This window comes from Erpetoichthys calabaricus, chromosome 3, assembly GCF_900747795.2.
Source record: "Erpetoichthys calabaricus chromosome 3, fErpCal1.3, whole genome shotgun sequence".
NCBI classification, from domain to species: domain Eukaryota; kingdom Metazoa; phylum Chordata; class Cladistia; order Polypteriformes; family Polypteridae; genus Erpetoichthys; species Erpetoichthys calabaricus.
Genome location: NC_041396.2, coordinates 127,397,071 through 127,423,725, shown reverse-complemented (window position 1 = coordinate 127,423,725; position 26,655 = coordinate 127,397,071). Strand labels below are relative to the sequence as shown.

At 35.8% G+C, this 26,655-nt stretch overlaps 2 protein-coding genes across 12 annotated transcripts in view; one reads left to right on the top strand and one right to left on the bottom strand.

Moving 5' to 3' along the window:
- selenoi (selenoprotein I) overlaps positions 1 to 26,655 on the top strand; it is a 788,955-nt gene that overhangs the window by 250,993 nt on the left and 511,307 nt on the right. The gene's annotated exons all lie outside the window — the stretch shown is intronic.
- Positions 1 to 26,655, bottom strand: part of otofa (otoferlin a) — a 608,533-nt gene that overhangs the window by 126,568 nt on the left and 455,310 nt on the right. For all 11 annotated transcript variants that reach the window (XM_051924238.1, XM_051924241.1, XM_051924242.1 and 8 more), the window contains exons 13-21: positions 22,981 to 23,167; positions 22,382 to 22,568; positions 12,568 to 12,791; positions 11,407 to 11,515; positions 10,086 to 10,272; positions 9,032 to 9,152; positions 4,565 to 4,665; positions 4,009 to 4,099; positions 3,118 to 3,234 (exon numbers count right to left, since the gene is read on the bottom strand). In XM_051924238.1, the coding sequence (XP_051780198.1) occupies positions 3,118 to 3,234; positions 4,009 to 4,099; positions 4,565 to 4,665; positions 9,032 to 9,152; positions 10,086 to 10,272; positions 11,407 to 11,515; positions 12,568 to 12,791; positions 22,382 to 22,568; positions 22,981 to 23,167 (1,324 nt within the window). The remainder of the gene's footprint in view (positions 1 to 3,117; positions 3,235 to 4,008; positions 4,100 to 4,564; positions 4,666 to 9,031; positions 9,153 to 10,085; positions 10,273 to 11,406; positions 11,516 to 12,567; positions 12,792 to 22,381; positions 22,569 to 22,980; positions 23,168 to 26,655) is intronic.

Below are 26,655 nucleotides of genomic sequence, written 5' to 3'. Positions count from 1 at the left end.
CTCAGCTGGAGTGTGCCATCAGTCCCAAGCACCATCCGCATGCTCCAAAGGAACTTCCTCCCAGCTGTCTGCCTTCTCCTCCTTTCTTGAACTCACTTGCACCGGATCTCTCTCTCGCTCCTGCCTTTTTCCTTTCTTTTTTCAATTCCTTTCTGATTCTTCCCCCATCCTGCTCTTGCACTTCCCTTTTAAAGTGTGGACATGGCATAACTCCGGCAGTCAGCAGCTCCCGGCATCAACTAGGGTCATGGGCGATCCTGTACCTGTGCACTAAGTACAGAGCCATCCGCTCCCGCATCACACAAGGGAACTGCTCTGACCACATTAGCACATCCCCACCTGAAGACACTAGTCTGGCAATTATTTATTTAAAACTATGCCAACCAGCCGCGGATCTCACTTTACCACAAACCTATTTTGAATCACTGGCTATTGAAGGATAAGACCCCGTTTTGAGCAAGTGATCTAATACCAGCATCTCTGTTTAATGACCCTTACTAGGACTGTTCAGCATTAGTGTTCCAATGCAACGTGGACCTGAAGTGAGTTATTAGGACTCTCTGCGCTGGTGTGGTTACATTTTCCAGACAACTCTACTTAGAGGAATTAGACAAAATTAAAGTTCAGGCATGGAAGGAGTATAGAGGGATCACAGGTAGACTAACAAACTATTAGTGATTCAGGAGCAGTACATGGAATATTACTCAGGTTAGTCACAGCACAGGTCAGAACTGCTGGCCTTAACAGGAATAACAAAAGGGGATTGTTGGAGCGTCTGGGCCATATGCGCACTCTCTCTTAAAGGAAGGCAGTGCTAGAAACATTTGATGAAGTAGGTGATTTTTCATAGATTAAGTAATTACAATGACTGTATAAATTCATAGGTCCAAAGCTGCAGGGGCGTATAAGATCTAGAAACAAAAGGTAATGAATATAAATAGAATGTCTTTGTAAAATTGCATTTATAATGTTGTTTGGAAGATAGACATATTCACTCTAGACTGGCAAATTGCAATGCTGATCTCCATTAAAGAAAGAAAAGGAATGGAGGGCTTCTTAATTATTAAATAATCTCGCTCCTCAAGCATTGAGACTCCAGTTGCTAGCAAAATTTCATTCAGAAGTACCAATGCTGATTCTGTGGTTGTAATGCAGTAGTCCTTTGTTTTTGCCTAGACTCAGATAAGATTTACAATTGCTCACCAAGGGTATCTAGTGGAGGTGCTGAAGGAATGTAGGGTTGTTAGTCAGCGGTTGTATAGCATTTGGCCTCTACTTAAAGGAATAAAAATTGTGTTCACATTTTGGTCACTAAGTTTAATCTGTTTAGGTAAGTAAACATTACATTTATGTATTGTATAATAATATTATTCCTTAAGCTTCATTGTATTGTGACTCCTGGAATTTGCTGGAACATGCTGAGTGAGAAGCAGTCAAGATAAGAATCCAGTAGTAGGTGGATATTGCTGCTAAGAATAGGGAAGTCTAGTCTGCCCTATGCATCCTATTATCATGACAACACTCAGAAACAACTATGGATGAAAAATTTGATGAATATATATAACCAGACACAGTAACAATGACAAAGCTGTGACAAAATGTTACATTCAGTTTTACATGTAGGCAAAGGAATATAAATTCAACACAACATAGACCCCAGAAGTTAGGTTAAAGGATTTTATTAGAAAATAAAAGCTGATGTAATTGTAAACTCAGATGACAATAGTTCTTAATTACAGTTACATTTGCAGGATTTACATTAGTTGATAGGTGTAGCACCAAGTGTCATTACCCACAAAACATGAGATTTTCACTGTAGTTCTCAGACCAAAAATGTAATCTTTGAATGTGCATTTCACATCAAAAATAATTGGAGTTTTCTTGCCATTATCAGTGGAATATTGTCCAAGTAGTATTTCAGAGGATGTAGTAGCACAGTCTGTTCCAATTGTGCTTTAAGACAGACAGAGGGATTTTAAGTAATCATTAGAAGTTGGGACACCTGTGCAAACTGTCTGCTTCAACTTGCAAGGCTTAATTTATTTTAACTGCTACAGAACATCTAGATTGTAACCTATTAGTTGTCCCCTGATGAAGGCCCACAGATATTTCCTTTTTTATCAGTTTTTGCTAACCTAAATTTTAAATTTAAACCTCTGCCAGTTTATTGCTTATCTTTTCACCATTTTAGGTCATTCATTACATTTCAACTGATTACATTTTAAGAAAAACTGGAAAAATTGAGGTGTTCTAAAATTTTTGACTGGTAATGCATATATTTTTTTGTCACCCATGTGTGTCAGACAATCACCTTCTGGGTTCATTACAGGTATGTAATACCACCACAGGATGAGAAGAGACAATGTCACTAACTGTATCATCATCTTCTTCCTCCACAGAAGATACTCAAAGAGGGCGACTGACCCCCGCCACTTCCAGTCTGAGCCCTATAAAGCCCGGACATCCACAGAAGGTGGCATCTCATTTTGGTGTCAAGTCAACCGTAAAATGTAGCTCCACCAAGCCAGACTTGCTCATCCAAGCTACTCAAACAGAGCCTCAAAGGCTATAACCTTGTTTGTTTTCTGTTTGAAACAGAAATTAAAAGGGTGATACACACACACACATGAGGTGTGACAATTTAATTCCCAGAATGGCTGTGTGCTGTTAACTGTGTGACTCAAATCTTTACAGATGAACATAAATGAATAGAAATGGTTGTGGCTTGAAGTTGTGACTGATCTTTCTGCAAATGAACACATGTTTAACAGGGCTTTTATGGGTGATGAAACATGGTGTTTCCAGTAAGGCTGAGAAACAAAACAGCTAAGCATGCAGCAGATAATACTGTTAAATGTTCAGGCTAGAAATGTTCAAATAAGAAATGATAAGTTTTAATAATTAAGTTTTATCGATAACTTTGTCTGTTCATAAATGTGCACAAGGAAGAAAAAAAACTTTGCAAGGGTGTAGTCCATGATTATCTTTCTTACTTTTTCATGTACTAGTACAACACACATGGGTTGAATACTAATACATACAATACTTATACAAATACACAGCATACTGTAAATTCACTCACAAAATATCAAAATGTAAATAAATATTAATAGTTACCTCTTCAGCAAGAAAGCGTAGCTTCTGAAGGAAGTTTTGAACAAGCTTTAGCTTATCTTTAACTGTGTTTTTCTTCACCTGAGACCGAATAGTTTTAGCCTGCTGACTCATATTTTCCTGAGCAGAAAGTGAAAACAGAAACATAAAAATAGTCTTATAAAAATTTTAAACAAAAAGCAGTATACTCTATAAACTTTATATATATTGTACAACAATGCTGATATAAAAATAAATCAAATAGACACTTTTAACCTTCTTTTTTCATAATAGCCACATGGGAAACTGAACCACATCCTAGCAACATGAGGCACAAGGCAAGAACAAAGCCTGAATTGGACACTATCAAAAATTACCTACACTCATATACACTGAAATTGTATAGATTCACAAATTAAACTAAAGGATACATCTTTTTGAATGTATAAAGAAACCAGAATGTATATGTAGGAATTGGAGAACTACAAAAGCACAAGAACAATTAAGGTCTAAGCTACAGAGTTGCGAAGCAGCAGTGGAAGTCACTGAATCAATATGCCACCCTTACAAGAACAATACTATTCATATAAACAGTCTATTAAGGGAAATAATGAATAGAATAAAAACACAAGAATATAAATAAATAAATAACTGTTTGGAGTATGTTTCACTGTATTTATTAGGAAAGAAGTCAATAAACAACATAAATTTAATAGAAATTCAAATGCATCTGATCTGAACAAATAAGATTATCTGAGTAATTAACATACAGAAGACATAAATAAATAAATGGCTACTTAGATATTGCTGTAGCACTTTGATTTATATAACAGTTGTTAAAATACAATTAAGTTTGCTTTCTGTATGTAAAGTCCATTGGACCATCCTTGTATTATAAATTGTGCAACTCCATACCAGCTCTCTCATGCAGAATTTGAGTCTCTCTCTGTCAAGTCTTGTCCTCCCAGCCTGATTTTGGTCCTTGTCTGCTAGTGTAACAAAACGACTGCAAAATAAATGGAAAAAGCTGGATTTAATAAACCTCTGTTCTACTTGAAGTACATAATAAACTTTATTCCATTTCTCAGGGGGCAGGCTTCTACTGCTGCATTCATTTTCAAAAATGACACATAAAATGAAATAACTGTAAAAGTTAGAACAAATAGGTAAACTGTCTGAACATGTTTACTGCAGGGAAATTATTATATGAAACTATCATTTCACATCATTAGATACATCAAATCCACTTTTTCCAACAAATAAAAATGGCTAGTGAAATATGGGTACCGAATACCGATTGATATTACAGCATTTTATCATGTAAAAATCACAACAGAAATAATCTAATTAAAACATGAATACATCAATGTTCTTATGTTTCCCCTTTGAATACTCTGAGAACTGAACAGTAAAAAGCAGTAGCCAAGACTGCTAGATAAAAGCACTTCTTAGTATAGGTTGCAATCCTCACCTGCATCCACTACCTAATTCTTCTAATACTCCTCGGAGTCTGCGTTCCGGATATGCTTTCTCAGTTTTTATAATCTCCTGCACATCATTTAATCCCTCTTCCTGAACAGGTAATGGAAAAAAAATATTTCAGTTATAATTCCACTGAAAAAATTGGCTAATTGAAGATTTTCAGAGAACATACTGTTTAAACACATTGTCTTCAAGAATTGACCTAATGTCACAGTCATTTCAATTAAAATAGAGAACTCGTCATGTTGTCACACCAAGTATATACTGTAGTAGTGTTCTTGTAATTCTTATACACCTGGATAATTATTTTAAATAAGAATACCTGCTCTTCCTGATTTTCTAACAACTAAATCAGTGACAGCTTCATATATGTAGATAATGTTCTTTAAAGCAGACAGACTTTTAAAGTCAGGAATATGCATGATGAACATACAATTCAAAGAAAGAATGGACAAGAGTAAATGCTTTAGTTTCTTTCAATGCAGTGTGATTCTAGACATCAAGTGTGTTTTCATGATTATTTTAAGCTCTGCAACCTTGCAGGGATTTTCATTCATGACAGTGTCATGTGTTTATTAAAAATGGGAAACTATATAAAAAAAAACTGTCAGAAAATATCCCAACATTTCTTATACCAAATAAACAAAGTCCTATAGTCAGACGTCTAACAAAGGAGACAAATCAGAAAGGACAGCTTGTTGGATCTTGTCATGGATGGTTTATCACAGCCAAAGATGCAATTAATTTCCTGACTTGATAATGAAAAACAATGAAATACAAAATACAGATAGCGGAGAAGTGATAAGACATTGCATTCTATCTTGAAATCACAATTTTCCCTAATAATGGCTTGTGGGAGACCAATTTATAACAAAACCCTAGAGATTCATAATGTAATAGTTTTGTGGTGTGATTATATGGAAGAAATTGATTTTAGGGTTAGCAATGTTTAAATTCTACAACACTTATGAGTGCCATGGCCGATGAAGTATATTTCACTCCAGAACATAGCAACAAATTCAACTTAATGCAGTGGCTTTCCTAATCACCATATCTTAATCCAACTAAGAATATGTCTGATTGGCTGGAACTAGGTATTTGGAATAGAAAAATTGTGCAATAAGTATGAGACAAACTCCAGGCAACATATGCCAACATTCTGTGAAACACATCTGATACCTTGTTGAGGCCAGATCCTCCCAAATACAGACTATTCAATTTTTTTAAATTTCCAAATGGTATATCAAACTATGGAAGAAAATCACGACGAAACATTAAGATAAGTGATACTTCTCTTGACTGCAAGAAAAAGGAGATTTTGAAAAACAGGAAAAAGTTTAGACAAAGTTTATTTTGCTGCCAAGACCACAAAATCCTAAACAAGTTGTTATAAAAAAGACCAGACTATGGGCTCCAAAATGTTTTTAAGTCAAGGACCATAAATCATTATACCATCTGGTCAGGGTCCCCCACAAATATAAACTCAAATTATGTGGAGTAGAGAATGATCTTGGATCTCGGTTACTGTACAGTATGATTTTGTATAATGGTAGACTAATTAATCAAAGTAAATGCTTAATTACATTAGACTATTGACATATATGTGATGACATGTTTTGTGATATCTCTAGACCAGGGTTTCTCAGTCTTTTTTCTTGGCATGCCTTCTCCAGGAATTTAACATTCTGAAATACCATAAATTGTTTGGTCTTAAATTGTTAACTACGGAACCCTTAGCAGGCATGATAAACTAAAGGTGATGTCTCTTCAATCCTTCATCTTTAAAATTGTATTTCAGAATTTTAGTAAGTGATTATTGATATTTTTTGAGTTGAAGTGTTTCTTTTAATTCTTCTTATGTAAGACAATTTTAAAATTATTTTTCTTCTAATTTAAAGCTTAATATGGTAAAAACAGAAAGCCTAAAATTTCCATACTTTTCATTTACAAATATTATACAGTTACATATGAATTTAGATCAAGAGAAGCATTCACAAGTAACATACCACTGCAGATAAAAAACAGCAAAATAAATAAATATAGTCAATGTGAAGGCTACACAGTTCAGTTTCTGGGTTTTCGCTGTTCCCAAGTTTGGTTTTAAAGCAAGGGTGAAGGTTCCTGAATACTGTCAACTTTGTACAAAACAAAAGCATTTCACTGTTGATTATTATTAGTAAACACTAAAATGAAATGTTAAATACATTTATTTTACTAATAATAATTGTTAACATTCACCTTTGTATATTCTTCTGCATTAGTGTGACAATTCCTACAACTGCTATAAAAATTAATGTACACTAAAAACATTTACTGAACTAAAAATATTTTAATGTTGGCAGTTTGGATTGAACCTGAGAGAGACAGACACTACACAAACTTCTCATTGGGGAGCTCCTGGGGCAGTTTTGAGTGAAAAAGTGAGCACTCACCAGTTAAGATAATCGTTAAAAATCCCTTAGTTTTGAAGCATGGTTTCAGGGCAGTGTTGATTCTAAAATGAATTAACTCAAAGACGTGAGAAGGGAGACGACAGAGAAGACTTTAAATTGGCACTGGTGGTGGTCATAAAATAGACCTGCTGGAGTGGAGTAGAGCAGTATAACTGAAGTGAAGCTGACCATGGATGCGCTGGATAGGGAGCTATGCTTTTAAAGGGCCATTTTTTCCCAGTTTTTTTTTTTCTTTTGCTGTGCGTGTGTTCCTTCGCATGTCGAACCTGCAGCTCTAGTCAATAACTACATGAATACAGGATGATTTTATTGCAACAACTGAAGAACATTTTGAGATATTTTAAAAAAACAAAAGACAAAGAAAGACAACCTTGGCGGGGCTGCTGTGTGCCCCCCAGTTCAACATGGTGGCCACACAGAGGAAGGGGCTGCGGCCCCCAGTTTGGAAACATTTGGACTATACAGTACAGGCAAAATAGTTCATCCATAATTCATGTAGAATACCAATGCAAAGATGCAGGATCTTTCAAGAGAGGCCACAGGATTAAATGGCTAGCAATGACGCAAATGAATTTTCAAATCAAAGTGACTGAACAAATAGGAATTTTCAATACCACTACAAGAACAAAAGCGTTAGTAAATGTTGGGTTTCCAATTGATGTTAAAAGTTGGGTAAGTCAGGAATATTCCCAATCTGTCTTGTTTGTTTGTAGGTAATACTTAAGTACTGGCCACTAAGATTAGCATCGAGAAAAAAACAATTGGTGTTAATAACGTATCAGAGGCTGCAGGGAAAGATAATAAGTCGTTCTGTCAACAGATTATATAAAAGATTACAGATTCCATAAAATCCACAATAATGTAAAGATACTAATATGAAAAAGGAAATAACACTGAGAATTACATAACAGGGATTGCAATTATGGTTTACTAGTTTTAGTCAAAAATATGCATACATACATACACACATGGACAAAAAAAGTATAACGGTTTTGAAAGATGATGCCACCCTGTCAAGAAAAGAAAAAAAAAAGACATACAGTATCCCACTTAAAATTATGAGGTAGATTTGTTCAACTGAAAACCACCACTGTATTACCATCTCTTCATTGGCCAAGGCAGAAGGACAAAATACTACTAATATTAGATGTTTCCATGTAATGCAAATCAATTTTTTTTAATTTTTTACTTTCACACCAAGGCAACTCTCTATTTGTCCCCTTAAGATTCCTGTCCTGAAGAGCTACACATTTGGTGCGTCTTCTTATATTAAATATAAAAACTCCAGAAGTGAAGAATTAAATTGAAACAATTCCTCCTTGTTTCTAGAAAATGAAAACTTTTCTTTTTTATGAACAACTTCACTTTTTGTTACTGTTTAGCTATTGTTTAGATCAGTGTTTCCCAACATTTTTCTATGGTGGAATACTTTTTGTAACCAGAACATCCTAAGGATACACCACTATTTTATTAACCACAAAAACTTTGTATTTCATACACATGCTCAACTGTCCAAAGGGGCAAGACGACTGGAGAAGCTGGTAAAAAACAGCTCAGGGATCAGACAAGCAACTTAGTGAGCACTTTGATGGCATCTCCTGGCTGCTTCATCCCTTTTCCTACCTTCCTCTGCCTCAGAGGCAACTCATATTCCCAATATCCACCAGCCCTGTGAGGGTCACTGGTGGCCACACACCCTGGCAGCCAGGAGACACATCCAAAGTGCTCTAATATACCGATTGCAGAGCTGCTTTTATGCCAACTTCTCCAGGTAGTCCTGTCCCCCTCAGGTTCAGACCCAAGTGTGCTATGCTATTATTTCCACAAAACACCTGGTAGCCCCCATGGTGCACCACTGTTTCACGACACACTGGCTTATATATAGTATGTATGATATATCATCAAGAACATACCATTAATCCACATTGGGGTTTGAAATTCTGAATTTCTCTTTAATTAATTTATAGCATTAATTAAAAATAATAAATAAAAGGATTGCTTACCAATTTATCTGCAATTTTGTCCATTATGTTTGCATTATAGAGACGTCTCCTCTGATCCTGCCACCAGCTTTTAATGTAGGTGCAAGGCTTCTTCTCAAAATAGGGTAAGTGAAAATAATTCCTGACAACGATCAACAAATTAACATTATCTTGCTTTGATATTCCTGTTTTACACCAAAGTGAGTTTTAAGTATCTTAAAAGAATTTCTTAAATTTAACTTTAATAGGGCTGTTTAGTAATAATTAGCATTGAGTGGTATTTATAATGCATGCTACTACAGTGTACAAGCATTGATTTAGACCAGTGTGCTGATAGCTGATTTTTGCTGTTTCAGGTGAATTATTATTATTATTATTTTTTTGTTGAGTTGGTGACAATCCTGATGGGAACACCAAAGCACTTGCAGTCCATGTACTTACCATGGGTCAACTTAGTCAGCAATCAGAATAAGATGTATATTTTTGCACCTACTGAAAACCATTGAGACATGTAAAAATGTGTGACGTAACAGCCTAAATTTCTACTTCTCTAAACAAGAAATATTATTTGTTTGAAGCAGACTAAATCCTTTTGCCAGGTGTATTTTTGCTATAAAATAATCTATATTCACAAGTACTATTTAACGGTTCAGTGAAATATAGGCACAGTTTGTGAAAGAAAGATTCAGATTAAAATCAGACACTTTAAAATGTCTTTACTCAAAAGGGAGAATAAAAAAGGTGGTCTGCATTATAAAAAACTGCTGATTTGTGCTTATATCCAAAGAATTTTCATTTTGAATGAATTATATAATACTTGAACAGCCTATTTCAGATGTTTTTGATCTATAGCAAAGCAGTTATTGAAACTATCAAATTAAGCTCTGACTTGCATGCAGATTCCATTTTAACATTAAATTATTCTTTACGTTCGGTATGCTCATATTCAGGACTGGACATACACCATTGGCCATATTAGAGTTAATCACTGTGAGAACTGTTTAAGGGGATCACCATCTCATTTGAGAATAAGAAAAGAAAACAGAGTCCAGAATATGTGATATCTAGAACTAACCTGTCAGTGATAACTGGTTTCATTGGTGGAGTACTAGAGACTGAAACCATATCTCCATCATCTTCAGTTTCATCTTCGCTGGAGTTCTGAATAAGTTCGGACTCTTCTTCATCACTCTCACCCCCCTCTTTCTTTTTCTTGTGCATGGCTGGCTTGTTTACACCATCAATTTGATTTCCATAATTACCTAAACACAAAAAAGGTTAATATCCAATATTTAAGAAGCAATCAGATCTGTTTTTTTATTTTCATATATATTAATGGTGTAATTATGTTCCATTAGAAAACGTTAAAATTATAAATTAAAGATGCTAAAATAAAGAAATAATGAGGTCTATGAGAATGTTGAAGACACTTTGCGAGGTAATTTTTGTATTATTACTTGTTAAATTCTGAATCATGCACCTTACTTTAACTTTACAACTTTGATGTATGTACATCTTGTTTTCTCATGAATTGATCAAATTTTCTTTATTCAGGTAAGTGCTGCATACAAGGTCTATTCCTTCTCCATCTTCCCTCTCATTTAACAAATTTTTAGTTTGATTATAAGAATATCTTTCTATAGTAGCTGTTTAGCCCCAATATTTAATTAAGTGATATACTGTATATTTTAGTGTAGTGAAACAAGATCTGATCATCCAGTGGGTTAGGTAGACAAGCATTAGTGTTTCATTGTTTAACTCTGCAGTCTATTATATTGTTTTCTGTTTCTCTCTTCATTGTGTTGTAATTATTCTTTCTTGTTGTTCCATCTGAGAAACATACTACAAAAACTGTACACAACTATTACCATAAATGCATTTGAAGCAGTAAAGAAATAATCAGCTATTCAGTCTCCTTTTGCAGGTTTCTAAAACAAAATAAAATTGTTTTTACAGTTTGCAGCTGTAGAATAGCTGCTTTGGGGATAACAGATTCATTTTTCTAATTAGTGTTTTTTTTCTAACAAGTTTTTCATTCACATTTAAGTCCCAATGGAAATATTTCAGATATGTCAGATGGATGTCTCTACATCTAACACAAATAAATCTATAGGAATGATTTTAGATGTGACCTGGGCAAGACAGGATTGCTTAACAGGTCAAGTAAACTAACCTTTCCTTGGGGAAAAGAAGAAAAAAAGAAAAAAGAAATCGACAAATATAAAAAGAAGACAATACCAGTTACACTGGAGAAAATAAAACTAGGAATTATGGCAATACATAAAGAAATTGTCTACCTTTCTTAAAGTTCAAGATAAATACAATGTATCATCTTTACTTTAATCACATAATTTTCAAAAACAGAAATAACCATATAACGTTCCTTATATCTTTACCTATTGTCACTTCAAATGTAATTGGCTTATCTCCAATCTTCCTATCAATCATGGTTGCTTCAAGGAATGCTCCAAATAAGAAAAACTCTTCAATTTTCCCAGTGACATTCTAAAATTAATGCAAGAATTTTTTTAAACATCTTTGTAAAAATAAATATCCAATATATTTTTCAGTAATAGTAAAAACCGAACTCCCCTACAATTAAGTCTACATAATACTTTACCAGTAAGAGCTTATAATTTTGAATATCCAGCGCAAAATATGTGAAAAAACAGAAGTAAAATTGTTTATTAAATACATTTAAATGTGGATTATATTGTCAAATGCAAGGAGAAAGATTGTATTGTGAACATTTAAAGTGTTACTGATATATGACAAAAAGTACTTTATTCCAAGAAGGAGCTGAACAACATACAAGCTTAAACTGATTTCTGGCAGATGAAATTTAATGTAAGCAAATGTAGGATATTGCATGTAGGAAGTAAATGTTAGATTTGCATATACAATGGGACAAAGAACCACGAGGAATCATAATGAAATCTTAACTATTTTCATTTATATATTGTTCAGGCACCATTAAGAAGGCTAACAAAATGTTAGGTATTTATAGCATGTCATGTACAGTATAAGTCAAAAGAAGTTATTTTTTATGGCACACTGATAAGTGATGCATGAAGGTTTGGTCTTTGGGGTACAAAAAACAAACATAGCATTTGCTACAAAACGTCCAGAGAAGAGCAACTGGGCTGATTTCAGGACTGACAAACAAAAGCTATGTGGAAATATTAAAGGAATTTAACCTCTTCACTTTAAGCAGAGATTAAAAAAGGACATGATTAAAGTTTTAAAACAGAGTGGAAAATAAGGCTGGGTTATGCAATCATGAGTGAAGTATAAGCCTGGAGAGATAATACTATTAATGTGCAATGTAGTGCACTTGGCAGGCCAAATCTAGGAGGATATAACAACCTTAGAGACATTTCAGACAAGGGGTACTTAACTTACAGCAAGCAATCTGTTGAGGATTGTAGAGGTTAATAAACTGCCAATCTACTTATATTTGTTTACTTGTTTATTTTCCAGTCATATACAGTTGTAGATTTTTTTCTGGAGAAACTTTAAATTCTCTCAGGTTTCATTCACCTAGGACAAGAGCATACCTCTGAGATATTTTGGATTCCTTCTGTCTGCACATCAGTAGAGTTCATAATCTCAGTGGATGTGGTGTCCAGGATCTCCACAGCAATGCTGATCAGAAGACGAGCTCGAAAGGAAACACCTTCCCCAAGTCCTTCATTTAAATCTTGATGTTCGTCCATTAGGGTGTAGTTGCGGGTTGAGCCATACATGTTTACCCAAGCAGGTCCCAGTGTAGGAAGAAATCCTACCAAGACAAGACATTTAAAAAGATGTGCATTACTAAAAACTGCAGAATAGGTAATGCAAAAAAAAAGTGTAAACACTCTTATTTTTACACAGTTCTGATCAGGCAGGCTTGCAAAGTTTTACAAGTTATATTAAAGTATTTTAAAGAGTTATATTAGGGTCTTAATTCTTGTAAAATAAAATGCTAAGCTAATATACCTAAACTTTAATTTGCATTTTTAAAAACTGTTTTTAAAAAGAAAGAATTAATGCCTATGGTCTCTAAATTTTCATTGGAGTGCCCGAGTCATTTGCCTGGACATTTTTTTTTTTTTGAGTGTGTTGTGATGTGAGATTTTACATATAATTTGATGAATACTTTTGTATGTCTTTATTTGATTTTTAGGCAAAGCAATGTAATTTAGTGTTACTTTGGTGAGAGGCATTCGTGTTTGCCCCCCTTTTTACGGCTGAGCCTCTTTAAATTTTACGACAGGATTTGGGGGATGTGTGTTTTAAACCAGTTTGGCAAGCTGAACATCAATGATGCCTTAACTAGAGACATTTAAGTAACCAGAAGACTGTGTGCCACCTGAACTACATATCATCATTTAATCAGGTTGTATGGTTGCCAATATTCAAATGTACTTTGCATTTTGTTATTATTTATGAATATTATCAATAATACTAATACATTGTTTAAACTGTAACTTAACTTCTGCTTGTATTTTACTATTTCTAATTGCCTAAGGTTATAGATATAGAAGGGAAGGTGGGGATAAGTTACAATATACAATAATACCTTATAAACAGTGGTAAGTCTGTGAGATTAGGCATTCTAAGGCTACATATTAATAATACAGTAATCCCTCCTCCATCGCGGGGGTTGCGTTCCAGAGCCACCCGCGAAATAAGAAAATCCGCGAAGTAGAAACCCATATGTTTATATGGTTATTTTTATATTGTCATGCTTGGGTCACAGATTTGCGCAGAAACACAGGAGGTTGTAGAGAGACAGGAACGTTATTCAAACACTGCAAACAAACATTTGTCTCTTTTTCAAAGTTTTAAACTGTGCTCCATGACAAGACAGAGATCACAGTTTCGTCTCACAATTAAAAGAATGCAAACATATCTTCCTCTTCAAAGGAATGCCTGTCAGGAGCAGATCATGTCACAGAGATAGAGAGAGACAAAAGCAAACAAATCAGTAGGGCTGTTTGCCTTTTAAGTATGCGAAGCACCGCGGCACAAAGCTGTTGAAGGCGGCAGCTCACACCCCCTCCGTCAGGAGCAGACAAAGAGAGAGAGAGAGAGTTTGTTTTTCAAGCAAAAATCAATACGTGCCCTTCGAGCTTTTAAGTATGCGAAGCACCGTGCAGCATGTCCTTCAGGAAGCAGCTGCACACAGTGCAACGTCCCTATCGTCTAGGTGTGCGAACAGCCCCCCTGCTCACACCCCCCTACGTCAGCGCAAGAGAGAGAGAGAGAGAGAGAGAAAGTAAGTTGGGTAGCTTCTCAGCCATCTGCCAATAGCGTCCCTTGTATGAAATCTACTGGGCAAACCAACTGAGGAAGCATGTACCAGAAATTAAAAGACCCATTGTCCGCAGAAACCCGCGAAGCAGCGAAAAATCCGCAATATATTTAAATATGCTTACATATAAAATCCGCGATGGAGTGAAGCCGCGAAAGGCGAAGCGCGATATAGCGAGGGATCACTGTACAATAGGGGAAAGTAGAGCAATATATATATTACTCTACAAAGACAAAACAATTGGCGTAGTCGGCAGGATTTTGCGTTAACCATTGTTTTGCACCTTGTCAGACAAAACAATTGGCGTAGTCGGGTAGGATTTGGGGTAACCATGTTTTGCACCCTGTTTGCAAATACTGTTGATGTATATGTGTGTTTATGTATGTGAATTTTAGGGCATCCAGTGTACAAATGCGGTGGAAGTAAAACATTGTTTGGTTGCTGAATGGAATATAACCAACAAAGTGTAGAGACTTCATGTTTGTCACAAGGACACCCGCATGTTTGTTAGTGCTGGTGGTAGTGAGTCGCTAATTAAAGTGCTAGAGAGTGGTGGAACATTGCATGCGTCATTCATACGGCATTTAAGTGGTTAAAGTGCTAGGGAGTGATGGGACATGCATGCATCATTCATACGGCATTTAAGTGGTTAAAGTGCTAGGGAGTGATGGGACATCCATGCATCATTCATACGGCATTTAAGTGGTTAAAGTGCTAGGTAGTGAGAGGACATGCGTGCGTCATTCATACGGCATTTAAGTGGTTAAAGTGCCAGGGAGTGATGGGACATGCATGCATCATTCATACGGCATTTAAGTGGTTAAAGTGCTAGGGAGTGAGGGGACATGCGTGCGTCATTCATACGGCATTTAAGTGGTTAAAGTGCCAGGGAGTGATGGGACATGCATGCATCATTCATACGGCACTTATTTGTTTAGGATCTTTGTGTATGTTTGCTTACAGGGGCAAAAGTAGGCCAACCCATAACGAAGGTGGCAAATTGTATTAGATTATAATTGTAGACTCAGAAATGCCTAAATTTAAATTAAAGTCAGCCATCTTCCAATGGAGTGGCAGAAGCAAGCAGGCTAAAGCTAGGAAACCTGTAGTGCAGGTAGAGAAAGCAGAAGCTGAGCTGAGCATGCCACAAAATGGAAGGGGGCTGGAAAAATTAAAAGCAGGAAAACAGAGATCAGGTATAAAGAAGACAGCTGCTGTTATAAGAGGTTTACTATCTTGTATTATTGGTAATAAGGAAGATCAGTATGAGAAAGAAAGTGAAAATGGAATGTTGTGTGAAAGTTTTGAACTATGTAACAGTTGGTGTGAAAATTGTGAAGTGCTAGCATGTAGAACACCCACTGCTGAAGTGGAAAGCACAGAAAGCAGAGGAAACAAGGAGAGAAAACCACCTATGGTGAAAGTTAGGGCAATAGTAATGGGATCTTACTGGAACCCTAAAACATGGGTGGGTGACTTACCTGAGACAGATGGGTGCTCAGATAAAGAGTGGGAATGTGAGTGCAAGGAAAAGGAGAGAGATGAAAGGAAGGGAAAACAGAAAGGATGTTTTCTTCCATTATTATTCTCCATTGCACCACAATCTCCAGGTGATTCTGAGGTCTGTCCAGTGTTTAAAGAACATGCTACACCGATAGTTATTTCACCACTGTTAAGAAAGGTAACCAGTGCTGCACTGAAATTTGATTTAGGACAAAGAAATCAGATGGAAGGCAGAGAAGCTGGTGAGTGTGAATGGCAATTGTTGACTAGAGGGCATGAAATGGATAATGGTTTAAAGATAATGAGTAAAGAAAGTGTGGAATTAAAACAAAGAAGAATGGAAATTAATGGAATTCAAGTGTTTGTGTGTGAAAGGTCTAAAAGTGCTAATGCAAGAATGGCTGAGTTGGAAACAAAGTGCACCAGTTTAGGATTTGGTTTGAATGAACCAGGACAAGCCAAAGAACAAAGGATGGGGGATGGTGCAGCAGGAAGGTTTACAAGCTCAGACAGCAAGTCAGGAATGCACAGGGGTGTGAAAGACCTAACAGCTGTGCTGGGGCCAGCAGGAATTAAAAAGCACACACACTTAGGTTCAGTAAATCGAAACCTGACTGACCAGTTGTTTAAAAAGACAGCCTATGAATCTCCCAGTAATAAAATGGAGAAAAGTGAGCTGGTCTTTAGTAAAGAACACAGGTCAGTTTTAGGAGAAATGCTGGATTTAGAATTGGGATTTTGGAGAGGTTATAGTCCACACTTTCAGGTAGCAGTTACCATACAATAAAAAAATAAAAAGGACACACAGGCAATGAAAAAAATAGAAGGGTAGCGCAGGAAGACAGGAAAGGGAAAATAGTTATTTCTGTTTCAATTTTCTGGCCTTTTGTAATAGTGCAACTTCTATTGTAAGGTTTTACGGAGTTTGGGTTTGTGCAGGTAATAAATAGTGAAGGCAATTAGCAGAGTAAAATCCATGCAGGAGATTGGGTTACCATTAGCACATTGGAGCAGAGTGGCACTAGTGGCCAAGCTGTTCCAATGAATGCCAGGAAGCAAAGTTTGAGTGTTGGCACCAGGATAACAACCAAGAAAATGAGATGGACAGAAACTGCTTTGTCACCTTCCATTTTGCAGACCTGCCTACATAGTGGAATGAAAAAAAAGAAAGAGGAAAAGACAACAAGCAAAGACTAAAGACAAAGACAAAGACATGAAGAAGAACTGAACAGACAGCAAGGAAAAGACACTTACTGGGGTTTAAGTGAGTAACAAGTCCACAAGTCACATAATAATAGGACTAGTCAGAAAAGCTATAGTTTAAAAGGAAAGGTTTGTTCATTACTGCAGCAAATTTATATTCCAAGGGGTGGAAACTGAACAAACCAGTAAGGAATGCCAAAATAAGGGGATTAATTTTGGGCTCATAAAGTATACATTCTGGGTATTAATTAATTAAGTGGGATAATTAATATCATCCATCCATTTTCCAACCCGCTGAATCCGAACACAGGGCCACGGGGGTCTGCTGGAGCCAATCCCAGCCAACACAGGGCACAAGGCAGGAACCAATCCTGCGCAGGGTGCCAACCTACCACCGGACACACACAAACACACACACACACCAAGCACACACTAGGGCCAATTTAGAATCGCCAGTCCACCTAACCTGCATGTCTTTGGACTGTGGGAGGAAACCGGAGCGCCCGGAGGAAACCCACGCAGACACGGGGAGAACATGCAAACTCCACGCAGGGAGGACCCGGGAAGCGAACCCAGGTCCCCAGGTCTCCCAACTGCGAGGCAGCAGCGCTACCCACTGCGCCACCGTGCCGCCCATTAATATCATTAATACTATTATTAAAGAGCAGTATACTGAGCAAATTTGTCAACTTTTTAGGAAAGCAGGTGCAGCTGGTACATTTGCAAGTCATATGGGCTCCAATGTTTAGGTATAGTGTAATTGGGGAAAATACGGAAGCCCTGCTGAGGTTGTCAGCTGTGGTACAGGCGCAGGACCATTGGGCCAATTCTGAACTGAGGTGTTTAGCACAACGAGTACGCATATGGTGAGCAAACAACTCTAGGGGTGGCCTACAGGGGGAATGATGAGTTGCATAGCTGTGATTTCTGATGGTGGTGATGCCAGCCTATACTGGTAAAGGCTGATGGCAGTCAAGAGTTGCACCATGGGTAGGAAAGCACAAGAGGCAACTAAGTCAACCCCAAATGTGTGAAGAGGGGTCACAAAGGTTGGTTTGTGAACAGTTTATGCAGTGGCACATGTGCTCTCACTTGGGCAGAAGTGGTTGTACTGGCACCTGTGGCATGTTACCTTTCAAATTTTGATGTTAATTGTATAGCTGCATATGCTTAAACAGATAGTTTGGGACAAGGGTCTAATTAGCAGTTAGACACAAAACCAGTAAAGAACAAAGGTCAGTTTTAGGAATTCACACAATAGACTTAAATTTCAGTGGGCTAGTTTAGTGGAAGGTGTGGACTTGTCTCATTTTGAACTACCAGATCTGATGACATATGAAGACTGCAGAAAGCTAAAGGAACAGTTGAAGCAAGCCGGAGCAGATACAAGTCATCAGAAGCGCATCCAAGTTCTTCAGATTGTCTTTGAAATAAAGAAGATATGTAATGGACAAATGGTCATGGACAACTTTTAACACTGGGACAGCAAATACTGCAAATCAATGCACAAGTTATGCAACAGACTCGTTAAACAATTAAGACTGTTTATAAAGACATTGTACAAAACATTCATCGGGGTGGAGTGTTGTGATGTGAGATTTTACATATAATTTGATGAATACTTTTGTATGTCTTTATTTGATTTTAAGGCAAAGCAATGTAATTTAGTGTTACTTTGGTGAGAGGCATTCGTGTTTGCCCCCCTTTTTACGGCTGAGCCTCTTTGAATTTTACGACAGGATTTGGGGAATGTGTGTTTTAAACCAGTTTGGCAAGTGTTTCTTTGCTAAAGTCATTTCTACCCCCCGCAAATGGGCTAAGGTGTACTTTAACATATGGTTTGGGGGCAGGTGTTAAGATGTTCTATTTCCCCCATTGGTCTGAAGTATGGCTGTTTGGAATTGGCTTGTTTCAGAAGCCTTTAAGTACCATGATGTGCTATTGGCTCTCGAGGTTGGACAGAACATCTATAAATGTATGTGTTTAACCTCAGTATCTCTCTCTTACCAACCAACATATGATGAAGAAGCATCTCTCTTGCAAACCTGAAGAGAACACAATGAACAGCACAGCTCAGCAGCCATTTTGAACAGACATGTGGCTGAAAGCTGAGCATCAATGATGCCTTAACTAGAGACATTTAAGTAACCAGAAGACTGTGTGCCACCTGAACTACATATCATCATTTAATCAGGTTGTATGGTTGCCAATATTCAAATGTACTTTGCATTTTGTTATTATTTATGAATATTATCAATAATACTAATACATTGTTTAAACTGTAACTTAACTTCTGCTTGTCTTTTACTATTTCTAATTGCCTAAGGTTATAGATATAGAAGGGAAGGTGGGGATAAGTTACAATATACAATAATACCTTATAAACAGTGGTAAGTCTGTGAGATTAGGCATTCTAAGGCTACATATTAATAATACAATAGGGGAAAGTAGAGCAATATATATATTATTCTACCAAGACAAAACAGAGTGTTTTTGAACTGGATGTATAAATCGAAATTTGTAACAGCCATACCAGAAGGTCTTATTTCTGAAGAAAATCTTGAACTGATTGAAAGCAGCAAGGTATAATATGAAAACATAAATGTAACTATGCTGTGAGGTGTTGTTGATAGCTTGTTGCTGAACACTGACACATACAGTACTGAACCAAATATAAAGGGGAAACTGTACATGGAAGGGTGAATGAAATGAAAGAGGGTCAGTTATTAGACCTGAAGTAATAGCAGTTAGGCCAGTTGTTCTCATCCTGTCATACCAATACCACTGGTGGTACATGAGCAGTTACCAAAGTGATGCACATGGAAACACACAAAAAATAAAATGAAAAATGTGAAAAATACTCATTAATTGGCATCTGGGGTGGGGAGGAATAAAATGACTAAGTAGTAAACTCAGTACAGACGTTACAGAGAGGAGTGTTATATATGTATTCCAAATTCAACATCTAACATATTTGTTGTAACCATGACTTAAAGAATGTAATTTGAAAGTACCAGAATAGTTCAGAAGAATATACAATGAAGGACAAAGAGAAATTTTAACAATTATCAACAATAAAATAAACATACTGTATCTAACATTTTATTTTATGCTCAATAATAATAATAAATGAGAGCAGAACGTTATTAGTTGTTAGTGAAGAGTTGTTAGTGTTCGTTTACCTTCACCCTCATTAAAAAATAGATACAGAAATAGGATGAACATCATAAAATCTGGAAGCTTACATGAAGATCCTCTGTATGCTGAAGTAGGCATAGCCTTCACATTGACTTTTTCAATAGCTGTGAGTTTGTTTTTCTCCTTCTTTTGTTCTGAATTCATCATGTACATAATTTTTGTAAATTAAAAGTATATAGATTTTAGGGTTTCTAATTTTTATTTTCTAATTAATTAGCTTATCCTTAATTAGTCATGTTTAAACGCTAACTAGTTATTGAGGAAACCTTTGTAATTAGATTAGCACCACTGAAACCTGTTATTCTGGTCAATAAAACAAGTAAATTGTTTTTGCTTGAGTTGCAAGGTACCAGAATTCCTAATGGCCAAAATGTAGTACTAGGGTGTTGTACCGTGTTAGCCATCTTGCCTGAAGAAGGGGCCTGAGTTGCCTCGAAAGCTTTTTAGTTAGCCAATAAAAGGTGTCATTTTTTTAATGGCCAAAATGAAACTTTTTTTTTTCAAGAAACATGTCAGTTTTTTTGCAGAATGAAAGTTATTCCAGGTGACAGATGGTCATGATAGAAGGTTGCAAACTTTATTGAATAAGGACAAAAAACTACACAAGGGGATAAGTACAACCAAGTTTGTAGTTTGAGAAACAAACGCGTTCCTGATCCTCAGTTGGCTTCTTTAAAAAATTTACACCAAATACCAGTGTCATCTGTAACAGAGGAAAGATGACACCAGGATGCTGACCATAATAGGGTTTTCCAGTCATTTTCCATCCAAAGCCTGTGTTATTTTGTCCATTTTAACTTTCTTTTTATTGCAGAATTGTTTTTTTTCTTTGCAATGACACTGGTATTTGGCTGAAAATCAAGCATTGCAGTCATATATGAATAACAAATTAAAAACAGCAATTTCAACGAGTATTAGCCATTAGCAATTCTAGTAATGTCTTTTCTGTATTTTTAAACAATTTTAATGGTATCTTGACAAAAATGTATCAATTTCTATTACAAACAATTTCCAGGCAATTCCGAACTTCTGAACCATAGTGTATATATACAGTACATGTATTTATACAAATGAAAGTTACCAAATTGCTTAGGTATCTAAAATGTGTGAAACCAACACCAAGTGAATATTGTTTACCTAAATGTATGAAGTGCTGAGTTTCTGCACAAAATCATGAGTGTGATCTTGCCTGGAATGCAGTATAGGCAATAAGATCCATGTCCTGAATAAAACCATGCATTTGTTTTTGCAAAGCAATATTGTCTTTACATTTTATGAAGAAATGGACAGGTACAGTTGGAAAATTAAACATTTTCACTAGTCAAAAAAAGAATGTGAGGTACTTATCACTTAGACATACTGTATACTATCTCCTTACTAAAGTAAAGTCTTTACCAATAAGGCACAAGTCAGTTTTAAAAATTTGAAGACACAAGTTACAACGCTAATATTGTTTGATGCGAAAGGCTGTGGTAAAATTTTGTTGTTCAGGTATGTGCCACTTTCAGCCAGAATAGACTTCAGTTGCCCACAGACTTGTGCACAAAAAGAAACATTTTTACAAAATGGACATATGGATTGAATGGGTCCAAATCAAGATACATAAATAATGAATTCATCATCATCTCTCAAGTTATCTTACTGTGAAGCAAGGTACTAAACGTCAATGTCCATCATAATCCATGTTAATTTTCTCATATTCAACCATATATACAAGTTTCACATATTTTCTGTCTGAAAGCTAGTGTTATAAATTTCCTTTTTAAATGAGAAATGTGTACATACTTGACTAATAATGATAACAGCAGTATCTACTTGAGAATAGAGTTTTGTAAATGACCTGGTTCAGTACAAAAACTGGGAACAATAAATTATTCAATGTCTGCCCTATTGCTGAGTTCACATTAAAATAACAATGAGTTGTTTGAAAATTTCAATATTTTGTGGCATGTTTGCTAAATTACATCACCAATGCTCTTAGCAACAAATTATGCCTTTAAACAGTCTAATATAAACTGAAAAAAAGGGTTGGGTAATATAGAAAGTAAATACATGGTAATGTACTGTCCTCTTTTGTCATGCATCATTTCATTTTTTTTCTACCCAAATCTAAAACTGTAATGGGATAATAAAATAAGATATAGAAATACCAGAATTATTTATTCTACCTTTGTCTCCATCATTGGCAATCTTCCTCAAGTCAATAAAGTGTGTTCCTATGGCTACATCATTCACTTTGTCTGAATCTCTTATCTGAATTTTCATTCGCTTACAAAGTGGAGGAAACATTTCTGTAAATATAATTTGTTCATTCCATATTGGTTCATAGCTGCTTTTCTGTACAGATGTCTTTCCCTGCGAAAACAATGTTTTGTTTTTTTTTGTAAATTTTTTGTTGATAAACAGGAAAAAAGGTTTCAAGAAATGAGTTGATAATTTAACATCAAACTGCACAGACATTACATGACATGCTATAATAAAATTTAATTTTGTTTACATTAATATTTAAATATATATTAGGAGCACTATACTCAATGTTTTTGCAAAATGCTTAAGATAAGAAAAACCTAACCAATTTAATTTTTCAGCTGTATTCAATCATTTATGGCTATCCCTCAAGTATTAGATTATAGACTTGCTTTCCTTCATAAAGAGATTTACCACTGCTGACATATTCTGAAATTGATATATATATAATTTAATAAAATTATTGATTCTTATACAGCCACACAGATATCAAGTGTCACAAAGTATAAACATCCTATACCTTTTGTCCTGCAAAAAGAACTTGAACATACGGGTCCACCAAATCTTTGTTTTCACCAATAAAAGCTTTCTTCACATTGGCCATGAGACTTGTATTCATCTTTGGAAGTCCTTCAGCTCTGTAAATTTTGACATAAAAGCGAGCCCACTGCCTCTCGGATGGAACTCCTTCAGGTAGTAAAAGATTTCTTTCAAAAATGACAAATGAAAATAAAAATAATGAATACCAGTAAAAAATAATAAATTATAACATTACGCAGTATGTGCAAAAAGGTGGCATGATTAATGAAGACAAAAACATGAACATAAACTGGTATCAAATGGATGTGATCATATAAAAATTAAGGCACTAGTGATGAAAGCTACGCATTTGATAGTTTCAAAAGAGGTTTTCTCCTTTTTTCTAAATGATTAATCATATATATTTTGAAAGTTTAAGCATATTATTTACCAGCCTCTCAATTTTTACCTTTAAATGGAGATGACTTAATATTAGAACTTAACACAAATTTCACAAATTCTTATTAAATTATAAGAATTAGACATTTTATTTTCTTTCAGTCCAAGTTTTATGATGTTACTAGCAAAATACCTGCGCTTCGCAGCGGAGAAGTAGCGTGTTAAAGAGGTTATGTAAACATATATATACATAAACATATATACATATATATACATATCTACATATACACATATCTACATATACACACATACATATATATATATATACACATACATACACACATACAAATATATATATATGTATATATATATATACACATACATACACACATACATATATATATATACTAGCAAAATACCCGCGCTTCGCAGCGGAGAAGTAGTGTGTTAAAGAGGTTATGAAAAAGAAAAGGAAACATTTTAAAAATAACGTAACATGATTGTCAATGTAATTGTGTTGTCATTGTTATGAGTGTTGCTGTCATATATTTATATATATATATATATATATATACATACATACATACACATAAACATATATATACATATACATATCTACATATAGACATATCTACATATACACATATCTACATATATACATATACAGTAATCCCTCACTATATCGCGCTTCGCCTTTCGCGGCTTCACTCCATCGCGGATTTTATATGTAAGCATATTTAAATATATATCGCGGATTTTTTGCTGGTTCGCGGATTTCTGCGGACAATGGATATTTTAATTTCTGGTACATGCTTCCTCAGTTGGTTTGCCCAGTTGATTTCATACAAGGGACGCTATTGGCAGATGGCTGAGAAGCTATCCAACTTACTTTTCTCCGTCTCTCTCTTGCACTGACTTTCTTTGATCCTGACTTAGGGGGATTGAGCAGGGGGGCTGTTCGCAAACCTAGACGATACGGACGCTCGTCTAAAAATGCTGAAAGATTATCTTCACGTTGCTACCTTCTGTGCAAGCTGCTTCCTGAAGCGACATGCTGCACAGTGCTTCGCATACTTAAAAGCTCGAAGGGCACGTATTGATTTGTGCTTGTTTGTTTTTCTCTGGCTCTCTATCTCTCTCTCTCTGCTCCTGACGGAGGGGGTGTGAGCTGCCGCCTTCAACAGCTTTGTGCCACGGTGCTTCGCATACTTAAAAGCTACAGCCCTATTGATTTGTTTGCTTTTTTTCTCTATCTCTCTGACATCTGCTCCTGACTTGAAGAGGAAGATATGTTTGCATTCTTTTAATTGTGAGACGGAACTGTCATCTCTGTCTTGTCATGGAGCACAGTTTAAACTTTTGAAAAAGAGACAAATGTTTGTTTGCAGTGTTTGAATAACGTTCCTGTCTCTCTACAACCTCCTGTGTTTCTGCGCAAATCTGTGACCCAAGCATGACAATATAAAAATAACCATATAAACATATGGGTTGTACTTCGCGGATTTTCTTATTTCGCGGGTGGCTCTGGAACGCAACCCCCGCGATGGAGGAGGGATTACTGTATATACATACTGTATATACATATATATATATATATACACACATCCACATATATATACATATATATATATATATATATATATATATATATATATATATATATATATACACATATCAACATATATATACACATACATATACATATATACATATACACATACATATACATATACACATACATACATACATACATATATATATATATATATACACACATACATATACATATATACATATACACAGACACATATATATACATATAGCAAAATACCCGCGCTTCGCAGCGGCGAAGTACTGCTTTAAAATTTTAAATAATAAACTGAGGGAAAATGTACCAATAATTATTTGTTAAGGATCTCTTTGTATACCACGTTCTCAGTTCGTCCCTCCGGTTGTAATATGACCAAGCTGTGCGCTGAGCTTACTCTTGAGCATGCAACGTATAGTTGGGCATGTGAAAAGTAATCTTGCAGCAGATCGATTCGGTGATGACTTCTTTCTGGTTGCACGCCAAAAAGTGCCATGTCGCTGCCTTTATTCACGTACTCACAAATGTATTTGATCGAAACATTGAAATAGAATCGTAAAATATTTAGAATAGCGTGTGTTGCTTTTACGTCCAACAGATGGAGCTGTGTTTTCAAAAAAAGCATGTTTTTACCTGTCACAGGTGTGACATCTATATAATATGTACTGTATATAAAAACACGTGCGTATTCGAATGCAACGTTGTGTCAAAATTTCAAAGCAATCGGTGAAGAACTTTCGGAGATTTAAGGTTTTGAACAAAAGAACATTTACATTTTTATTTATATAGATGTGTATATATATATATATATATATATATATATATATATATATATATATATATATACACATGGTTTTGGCAGCCAAGCGCTTATTTTCCAACCTAGAAGACGTCTCTTGTGATCCGTTTAATCGCCTCGTTGATTGCATGTCTTCCAAGGTAGTTTCAATACCCATTTCCTGCACAAAGCATGCTGATCTGCTCCCATTTCATCTTACAGTATTCTAGGACCCGGATCTGATCTGATCTGATGTTCATACTAACCTGGCTTATGGCTCATGGCTCCGGGGCGATCACGCCTGAAATTACCAAGCGTTACTATTTATAGCTGTGTATTGGAACATCCAAATCCTGCTTCCTCCTTCTGCTGCTTGCTATCGCTGCTCACCTACGCTACCACACCCGCCTGTGCTACCGGCTATCCCGCTTCTACACCGCTATCAGCTATGTATCACTCACTATTTTAGCGCTTTGAGTACTGAGAAAAGCGCTATATAAATGTAATGAATTATTTATTATTAAACACTAAAGTAGAAAAACAAAGTAGAAAGTAACACTAAACTGCAACACCGCCGGGAACACCGGCACACCGCGTCTACTAAACACTAAGAAACACCAAGTAGAAACACTAAAGGAAAAAATACTATTCAGTAAGTACCGCGTCTACTAAACAGTAAATCAGTAAAGGACAAAGGACGGCAAGACACAAACACAGCCACACTGATCTCAACTCTCCTTTCTTTATATATATAGTAGCTGCACTTATGAATATGCTTGTATGCGTCACTCTCTCGGTTCTTATTGTTTCGCTGCCTGCCTGCACATATAAGGCGCTCCGCTTTCTTTTTTTTTTTTTTTGAACAATTTTGATTCATCCAAGTGATCACTCGGGCTCCGTTCATTCACGTC